Raw genomic sequence first — 10,303 nt, 5'->3', positions numbered from 1 at the left:
GAAGGTGCATTGCTGCAAGTTAGATGCCACTCTGAGCTACAGTGAGTTCTAGACCAACCTGGGCTACAGAAGCCCTTTCTATACATCCATACATATGTACATAGTACGTACAATGTTGGTTTTGAATTTACCATACAATCTAGTTTGCTTGTTTAATTGTTAATTAAGCCGGGCGTTGGTGGCGCACGCCTTTAATCCCAGCACTCGGGAGGCAGAGGCAGGTGGATCTCTGTGAGTTCGAGGCCAGCCTGGTCTACAGAGTGAGTTCCAGGACAGCCTCCAAAACAATACAGAGAAACCCTGTCTCGAAAAAAACCAAAAAGAAAAAAAGAAAAAAAGGGAACATCGTGAATGTGCACAGGTGTTGTCTTAGTGACTACTGCTGAGGGCGTGTCCTGTCAGAACTCCAAGGACAGACCAGTACAGATGCCTGAGTACTAACACACATGTTGCAGTTTGTGTGTGGAGGTCAGCAAACACCTTTCAGAAGTCAGTGATCTCCTTCCACATTTCTGGGTTCAGGGGATCAGATTAAGATCATCAGGTTTGGCAGCAAGCACTTTTCCAGTGAGCCATCTTGCCAGTCCAAGTTATTAAATGGTATTTATTTATTTATTTATTTATTGGTTTCTTTGAAACCTCAAAAAAACTTTTGGGTTTTTGGCCTCAAACTTGCTGGCCTGGAACTCACTCTGTAGACCAGGCTGGCTTTGAACTCACAGAGATCCGCCTGCCTCTGCCTTCCAAGTGCTAGGATTTAAGGTGTGCACCACTATACCTGACTTTTAAATGCTTTTTTAAATGTGTGTGTGTGTGTGTGTGTGTGTGTGTGTGTGTGTGTGTGTGTGTGTGTGTGCGCATGCGCGCGCACGCGTGTGTACCCCATGCATTACAGGCCCGGAGGAGGCCAGAAGAAGGTGTTGGATCCTGTAGACCTGGAGTACAGTGGTGGTGAGCCACCTGACGTTCATGCTGGAGACTGAACTCAGGCCTCTGGAAGAGCAGTGAATTCTCTTAACCACTGAGCCATCTCTCCAGCCCTTAAATGATCTTCAAAGTGATAAAGACGAGGTCAAGGACACCTTGGGCTGCCTGAGAGCCTGTCAGAAAAGAGCAATGAAGAAGAGCCAGCAAGGTGGTGACATCTGCAATCCCAGGCGCTGAGGCAGGAGGCTAGTGAATTTACACAGCACAAACTACAGAGTGAATGGGGTCAGGGTGGACTTGATAGGGTGACTCCTCAAAGGCATAGGAAATATTATTTAAAGTCAAGTTTAGAAGATGAAATAGTTGGGCTGCAGAGAAGGCTCAACAATTGAAAGTACTGGAAGCTCTTCCAGAGGACCTTGGTTCAATTCCTAGCACCCACGTAGCAGCTCAGACTGTCTGTAACTCCAGTTCCAGGGAATCTGGTACCCTCACACATACATACATGTAGGCAAAACACCAATGTACATAAAATAAAAATAAATCTTTAAAAAGACGAAATAGTTAAGAGCATCTGCTGCTCTAGCAAAGGACCTGGGTTCAAAAGCACATACACCAACATATCCAGCTGCCTACACCATTCTTTCCTTAACTGCCAAATAATCCTGTATCACTCAGCTCCACATGCAAGACTTCACCTCTGCCAGTCTATTGAAACTGATCGTAGGAAGACTAGAAGTTACAAATCAAGTAGATACTCTGTCCAGGAGGCCGAAACAGGGAGATCTCAAACTGAAAGCCAATCTGAACTTCTTAGCAAGTTTGAAGCCTGCAGACCTAGTATATATAGGGAAGGGCGTGGGGGGTGACACATTTGAAGGGTTGAGCGGAAAGGATAAGTAGACATTGAAGCTCATTCTGCAACGATAGTAACTAAACCTGGCTCTAAGGAGAGCGTGGACTGAGAGCCCAGGTGCGCGTGGCTCAGTTTACATAACAGCCTCGTTCAGTAGACAGTTGTTGCCAGCCTCTTCCAGATGTTCAGTTGAGTCTGGGTGGGAAGCCAGCTGAGTAAGAAATTAGTTTTAAGGAGAGGGTGTGGCCCGTAAGTTGCCTGGATTGACTTCAGTTTATGATGGAGGTAGGCAGTTGCTGGCTGGTCTCTAGCACCACAGTTTTCTTTGTAAAGGAGGCCGTAGATGGAACTTATCCAGGCAAGTACTCTACTACTGAGCTGACGTCCCCGGCCCTGTTGAATCGAGGTGAGAGTTTAAAAAGAGCAGGCAGAGGCCGGGCGTTGGTGGCGCACGCCTTTAATCCCAGCACTCGGGAGGCAGAGGCAGGCGGATCTCTGTGAGTTCGAGGCCAGCCTGGACTACCAAGTTAGTTCCAGGACAGCCTCCAAAGCCACAGAGAAACCCTGTCTCGAAAAACCAAAAAAAAAAAAAAAAAAAAAAGAGCAGGCAGAGCAGGGTGCAGAGGAGAAGATGAAGGAGAAGGAATGGGGGAAAGGCCAAGCAAGGACACTCGGTGAAAAAGGACAGAGGAAGCCAGGACAAGCCTGGTATCCACTGAGCCTGCGTGCGGGGGCTGTCACGTGAACGCCAAGGGCTAAGGAGCAGACTGGAGCGGAGGGCGTACTACGGCTCTCAGGGTGTCGGAAGGGCCTGGTCAGGATGTGTAGACGTGTAAGGTGATTGGTAAGGGAGCAAGGGCCGAAGGTCCTCATGACTGGTCATTTGAAGACGCCTCCTGATCGGATAGACACGCCTAGGAAGTCGTAATCAGCCGCTCCACAGAAACCTTTACAGGTTAAAGAATAAGTGACTCAGAAGTGACGAAAGTGAGTAGCCCGGAAGTGTCACCACTGGTGTTGGAATTTGAGGCTGAGGAGTCGATGGCCTGGGAGCTTGAGGTGCAGGAGACGCCCAGCTCCTCGGGGACTTCCCACGTAAGGGCTGTGGAGCTGAGGACTTGGGCATCCGAGGGCTGTCCTGTCAGTTTTGGAAGATGGGGTCTTCTTGGTTTATTTTGAGTAGGGGTGTCCTGAAGCTGAGGTTGACCTAGACCTCCTTAAATAGGAATTGACCTTGAATGGATCTCTTCCCGTCCCCACTCCACTGCTAAGACACAGGCTTCCCCAAGAATACCAGTAAAATGTTCAATTGGGCTGGAGACATGGCTCAGCAGTTGAGAGCACTGCTGCTCTTCCAGAGAATGGGGTTCAATTCCCAGCACCCACGTGGTAGCTCACAACTGTCTGTAATTCGAGTTCTAGGGGATCTGACACTTTCACACAGACATACATGTGGGCAAAACACCAAATGTACATGAAGTAAATAAATCATTAAAAAATGTCTAATTAGCATAGACACCTTTTTTGTTTGTTTTTGTTTTTCGAAACAGGGTTTGTGCTGTAGTCCTGGCTGTCCTGGAACTCACTCTGTAGACCAGACTGGCTTTGAACTCAGAGATCTGCCTGCCTCTGCCTCCTAAATGCTGGGAGTAAAGGCATGCGCCACCACCACCTGGTGTAGCACTATTTCTAAAAAGAATTAGTGGACTGGAGAGATGACTCTTGCAGAGAACCCAGGTTCAATTCCCAGTACCCACATGGCAGTTCACAACCATCTACATCCAGTTCGAAGGTACCAGGCACATGAGGTGCACAGACAGACATGCAAATGCTCTCACACACAAAATAGTATTTTTACAAAGTTAAAATACTACATTTTACATTATGTCTTGTTGGGCGCTGCCCTGGAACCACGCCATGGCGAGATGGCGCTGACATCCGCCTGACAGTTGCAATGACAACCCTGCTGCGCATGAGCAGGAGCTCCCTGCCCACGAGGCCGGGGGTGCCTGTGCCTTACGTCACCTCGGGTGACATAATTGGACCAGTAATTAACTGCCACGTCCGAGGCGAGAGAAACTCTCTATATAAGGAGAGTCCCGTTAGGGCGTGGGGTCTTCGCTTTGTGATAGCTTATGCTCCTCCTCTCAGGAGCAATAAAGCTTACTGCAGAAGGATCCTGATCGTGTGCCGCGTCATTCTTGCGGGCGAGATAGAGCGCGGGACAACTGGTGCCGAAACCCGGGAAACTGACCAAGCCATCGTCCGCACCATCGAAGACCCCTTGGAAACGAGGAGGATTCAGAACTGCAGGCAGGTAAGTTCGGAGAGGTATGCTGATCTGGGACTTTGGTCTGGGGTTGTCTCCGCCTTGGGAGGGTTTGCCTGAAGCAATCGTCCTCCTTGGTATTGTTCTTGTCTTCTTTATACTGGTCACCTAAGCCTCCTGTAGATAAAGGGGCCTGAACAGTCTCTTCTGTCCTTTGCTTTCGTTTTTCCCCATTTGCTGTAAGACGGACGTAGATAAGCCGCGGTCATCTGTACCATTGGTAACGGTGGTGATTAGTCAGACGTAGATAAGCTGCAGCCACCATGGGGTCCTCTCAATCCATATTAACTACCTTGGAGACTGTATTAAAGCAGAGGAATATCAAGGTTGACAGAAAGACGTTACGGAGCTTTGTCAAGGAGGTCGATCGTGTGGCACCCTGGTATGCCCTTTCTGGCTCTCTCACCCTGGCATCATGGAATAAGTTGGGGAGGGATCTTGATCGACACCTAGAGCAAAGAGACCTAAGGATAGGGACCAAGGCAGTATGGAAACTAGTGAAGAACTGTATTGAGGATGAAGCTTGCCAGGCGGCCGTTGTAGAGGGTCAGGCCATTCTCGAGGTAACCCAGGATAGCATGTCAGAAACCGAACGTAGTGAGAGGTCAGGCGCGCGCGAGAAAACGGAGGTATACAAAAGAAAAACTAAGAAAAAGAGCCCTCCTGTTTTAGGAGAGAACATTATAGCAAAACCAGATGCCCTTCCTGGCCTTTCCACTAAAGGGACAGGTCAAATGTATCCTTTTAAAGAACTGGAGGCGCTGAACCTCGGCAGCTCCGCCAGTTCTGAGTCTTCTGATTCCGAACAAGACTCTCTAGGCCCTGGAGATGAGACAGAACTAGAAGAAGAGGCTACAAAGTACGAGGCGGAGAGATATCACCCGGATGGGGAGTTTTTCTCTAAACTGCTACCCAAGGGCAAGGCCTCAGCAAAAGCGATAGCAACTCCATCTGCTCCGCCTATGCCGCTCTCTCCCCCCCCTTATGAAGGGCGTTTACATAGTTTCTCCTTTTTACCTGAAAAAATTAGAAGAAAGGTCCATCTCACCTTCCCCGTTTTCGAAGTAGAGAATGGAGGGCGGGTACATACTCCGGTTGAGTATAAACAGATAAAAGAATTGGCAGAATCGGTTCGTAATTATGGACCTAATGCCAACTTTACTATTATGCAGATAGAAAGGCTTGCCTTGGATCCCCTAACTCCTGCCGATTGGCAGATGGTGGTGAAGGCAGTATTACCAAATATGGGGCAATATATGGAATGGAGAGCATTATGGCATGAGGCTGCCCAGTCACAGGCGAGGGCTAACGCCATAGCACTCACCCCAGAGCAGAGAGAATGGAATTTCGATCTGCTTACAGGACAAGGAGTCTATGCTGTGAACCAAATTAATTACCCTTGGGGCGCATATGCTCAAATAGCCACCCTGGTAATTAGGGCATGGAAGTCACTTACGCAGAAAGGGAAGGCAGGTGGACAACTTACCAAGATTATACAACAACCTCAGGAGCCGTTTTCCGATTTTGTGGCAAGGATGACGGAAGCGGCAGGAAGAATTTTTGGAGATACAGAGCAGGTTAAGCCGTTGATAGAACAGCTCATCTTCGAGCAGGCTACACAAGAATGTAAAACAGCAATTGCCCCTAGGAAAGGAAAAGGTTTGGATGATTGGCTCAGGGTATGCAGAGAACTCGGAGGACCGCTTACTAATGCAGGCTTGGCGGCTGCCATTCTTCAATCACAAAGAAAGCCGACGGGCTTCAAGGATCGGAGGCTCTGTTTTAATTGTGGAAAGCCAGGGCACCTAAAAAAGAATGTCGAGCTCTAAAAAGGGTCAGGATACTATCTGTGCCAGATGTGGGAAAGGCTACCATAAGGCAAGCCAATGCAGATCCATAAGAGACCTTAAGGGCAATCTCCTTCCCCCCGTAAACCAGGTACAGCTGACCAAGAGCCAAAAAACGGCCAGGTGGGCCCCCGATCCCGGGGCCCGCAAAGATACGGGACTCAGTTTGCCAAGGCCAGTTCCGAGGAGGAGACGACTCCACAAGAGACGTCAGGATGGACTTGCGTGCCGCCACCTCAGTCCTACTAATGCCACATATGGGGGTCCATCCAGTGCCTGCGGCACCTTTGCATCCCCCATTGCCTGATGGTATGATAGGACTTATAATAGGCCGTGGTGCCCTTACTGCGCAGGGACTAATTGTACATCCTGGAATAATTGATAACCACCATATTCCAGATATTCAAATTCTTTGTTCCAGCCCCCAAGGTGTTTTCTCCATCCATAAGGGGGATAGGATAGCTCAGCTTGTATTGCTTCCAGCAAAAGATCAAATTTCACAAGATATAAAAGGTCCGATGGGATCCACAGGGACGGACTCGGCCTATTTAACTGTGGCACTAAATACAAGGCCTAAGTTAACTCTTAGAATTAATGGCAAAAGTTTTGAGGGCATTTTGGATACAGGGGCTGACAAAAGTATTATTTCAACACATTGGTGGCCAAAAAGTTGGGCGGTCACACAGTCCTCTCATTCTCTACAGGGGCTGGGATATCAATCCAGCCCTGACATCAGCTCTAGTGCCCTAACTTGGGAATCCTCAGAAGGACTGAGAGGCCAATTTACCCCCTATGTCTTACCCTTACCAGTTAATTTATGGGGTAGAGACATCCTAACAGAAATGGGCCTTACCTTAACCAATAATTATTCGCCCTCAGTTAGAAACATGATGGAAAAGATGGGGTTTCAAGAAGGCCGGGGCTTGGGACGTCTTGAGCAAGGCAATCCCCGCCCTATATCACCCCGACCTCATGAAGGTAAAACGGGCTTGGGTTTTTTCTTGAGCGCCACTGAGGCAGCACGACCCATACCATGGAAGACGGAGGACCCGGTATGGGTTCCTCAGTGGCCATTAACCTCCGAGAAACTGAATGCCATCATGAAAATAATTACAGAACAGCTTTGCCTTGGTCATATAGAACCATCCACTTCGCCTTGGAATACTCCGATTTTTGTTATCAAAAAGAAATCGGGAAAATGGCGCTTGTTGCATGACCTAAGGGCCATTAATGTACAAATGTTACTATTGGGTCCGGTCCAGCGAGGATTGCCTCTACTCACTGCCCTGCCAAAAGGGTGGCCCCTTCTGATCATAGATATTAAGGACTGTTTTTCTCCATACCCTTACATCCCGTTGATCGCCCGCGTTTTGCCTTTACGGTACCTTCTTTAAATCATGCAGAACCAGATAAGAGATACCAATGGAAAGTTTTGCCTCAGGGAATGGCCAATAGTCCAACCATCTGTCAGCTCTTTGTTGATCAGGCACTTGCCCCAGTTAAAAGACAGTTCCCGCAGGTCCTGTCTATCCATTATATGGATGATGTGCTGTTATGTCATCAAGATCTTACAGTTTTACAGCAAATGTTCCCTGTCTTACAAAAGCAATTAAGTCAATGGGGACTTTCCCTAGCCACTGAAAAGGTACAAATAACCGACTCCGGATCATTCCTGGGCTCGGTTATCCGACCTGATTTCATTAGACCACAGAAGGTTGAAATTAGAAAAGATAAGTTACAAACTCTAAATGATTTTCAAAAGTTATTGGGTGATATTAATTGGCTAAGACCTTTTTAAAAAAAATTCCCACCATTGAATTAAAACCTCTATTTGATATTTTAGAAGGGGACCCGCATATCACCTCCCCAAGGAAATTGGATCCCTCGGCAAGCGAGGCTCTTTGCAAAGTCAGAAAGCTATAACTCAGGCCCAGCTGGATAGGATAGATTATACCCAGCCAATTTTGTTATGTGTCTTGAACACACAAGGTCTACCCACCGCCGTTGTTTGGCAACAAGGGCCTTTATGCTGGGTCCATCCTCGAGCTTCCCCTGCTAAAATTGTTGATTGGTATCCAGCTGCTGTTGCACAATTGGTTATAAAAGGCATTAAAATGACAATAGAATACTTTGGTCTGGAGCCTAATATCATTGTTAGCCCCTATACTCCGGATCAAATACAGGTTTTGGCCGCCACCTCTAGCGACTGGTCAGTCCTATGTGCTTCATTTTCAGGGACCTTTGATAATCATTATCCCAGGCATCCACTTTTACAGTTTGCTTTGGCCCAGCCTTTAGTTTTCCCAAAAATTACCTCTAATACCCCAATTAAGAATGGGATAGTAGTATATACAGATGGTTCTAAAACAGGACAAGGGGCCTATGTTGTAAATGATATGACTTATATAAAACATTTTCCTGAATCTTCCCCACAAGTCGTTGAATGCCTCGTGGTATTAGAAGTTTTACAACAATTTATGGGCCCACTTAATATTGTTTCAGATTCATTATATGTAGTTAATGCAGTTAAAATTCTTGAAACTGCCGGGTTGATTAGACCTTCTAGTAAGGTGGCTCACATATTTGAAGCCATTAGAGCTGCTCTGCTGCAAAGGCGGCATCCTTTCTTTATTGAACACATAAGAGCTCATTCTGGTCTTCCCGGCCCCATGGCAAAAGGGAACGCGCTCGCTGATCAAGCCACTAGACTTGCAGCTGTTGCGCTTTCTTCACCCATAATAGCTGCAAAAGAATTTCATAATAAATTTCATGTTACTTCAGAGACATTACGCAGACGCTTTTCTTTAACCAGAAAAGAAGCTAGAGATATAGTGATACAATGTCAAAATTGCTGTCAGTTTTTGCCTGTCCCCCATCGAGGAATTAACCCGAGAGGTTTGATCCCCTTACAAGTTTGGCAAATGGATGTTACCCATTATGTCCCTTTTGGTAAATTGCAATATATACATGTTTCTGTTGATACTTGTTCTGGAATATTTTTTGCCACCCCACTTTCAGGGGAGAAGGCTTCTCATGTGATTCAGCACTGTCTTGAGGCCTGGAGTGCCTGGGGCAAACCCCGCTGTCTTAAAACCGACAACGGGCCTGCCTATACTTCACAAAAATTTAAACAATTTTGTGCACAAATGCAAGTTACTCATATTACTGGATTGCCCTATAATCCTCAAGGTCAGGGCATCATTGAGAGAGCACATCGGACACTTAAATCATATTTATTAAAGCAAAAGGGGGAGCAATAATGGAGCTACCCCCTGGACCGAGAGTGGCCATAGCCATGTCACTCTTTACCCTGAATTTTTTGAACTTGGATGATTCAGGGATGAGTGCGGCTGAGCGACATTGCACAGAACCTAAAAGGCCCAAGGAATGGGTGAAATGGAAAGATGTGCTAACTAATCAATGGAAAGGCCCGGATCCTATCCTGATAAGGTCCAGGGGAGCTGTCTGTGTTTTTCCACAGGATGAAGACAATCCGTTCTGGGTTCCGGAAAGACTCATTCGTAAGATGGGGAACCCTGATGATAATGATCATGGCTCAAGCCTGGAGGGCAACGGGAGAAAGAAGATGGGGAATCATGTCGACCTTTCCCCTCCCCATGCCGGTGATGTATAATGCACAAGTGTTTCCTAGATTTTTTTCACCAATAAAGAGCTAGGGCTAGCTTATTTGCCCCAAGATAATCAGATTCATGCAGTACAAGAAAATCGCTCCCTCTCCTTAAGAGGAAGCTTATGCTTTCATTTTTCCAAAGTAAATGATAATAAAAATAGTATTAACTGTGTTAATTTGAGGAATCAATCGGCTGCCTGGCAAGGCGAGGCTAGTTGGGGAACTGATTTAGAGATTGTAGCCAATGCATCCGATGTTGGGCGCTGCCGGTTAGTACTAATGCTACTCCCCATGATCAGCCAAAGTTAGCCCCATTTTGTAAAGGGATTCAATCAGAAGAGTATATCCTGCCTTGGACTGAATGTCAATCTAGGTATCAACACTGGGTAGGCCCTAATACCTTCACTTTCTCACCCAGCCTAGGGCATCATTTTTTGAATATGACACCCTTGACAACTTGGGTCAATCCCTTTGACTGATTTGACTCCTATGGTAATGATAGGAGGAGGAGCTGGGGAAAAAGGACAAATCTCTTACAATTGGAAGGGCAAATTTTCGGGGGATCTGGCTCCGGCACTTGGCAAGCTTCAGATATGAAGCATAAAGAATTTATTAGAAAAGAATATGCCCCATCACCAGTTTGTGTTTGGCCCCCCTTTTTATGGATTGTAAGCAATAATTTTATAGGTGAGAATGAGGAATTAAGATGTGAT

The 10,303-nt window shown here is 46.8% G+C and overlaps 1 protein-coding gene across 1 annotated transcript; it reads left to right on the top strand.

Annotated features, from left to right (window-relative positions):
* Positions 1-4,099: 4,099 nt before the first annotated feature.
* LOC121142402 (igE-binding protein-like) lies at positions 4,100-9,405 on the top strand. The gene is given in 5 exon segments (XM_040752222.1): positions 4,100-5,791; positions 6,587-6,598; positions 9,016-9,205; positions 9,208-9,353; positions 9,355-9,405. Coding segments are annotated over 5 exon segments (1,815 nt in total). The 5' UTR covers positions 4,100-4,375.
* Positions 9,406-10,303: the final 898 nt, after the last annotated feature.

The sequence above is a fragment of the Mesocricetus auratus genome, unplaced genomic scaffold (assembly GCF_017639785.1).
Source record: "Mesocricetus auratus isolate SY011 unplaced genomic scaffold, BCM_Maur_2.0 Super-Scaffold_100009, whole genome shotgun sequence".
NCBI classification, from domain to species: Eukaryota; Metazoa; Chordata; class Mammalia; order Rodentia; family Cricetidae; genus Mesocricetus; species Mesocricetus auratus.
Note: the sequence above shows the minus strand (reverse complement) of the source record. Positions and strands in the feature narration are given on the sequence as shown.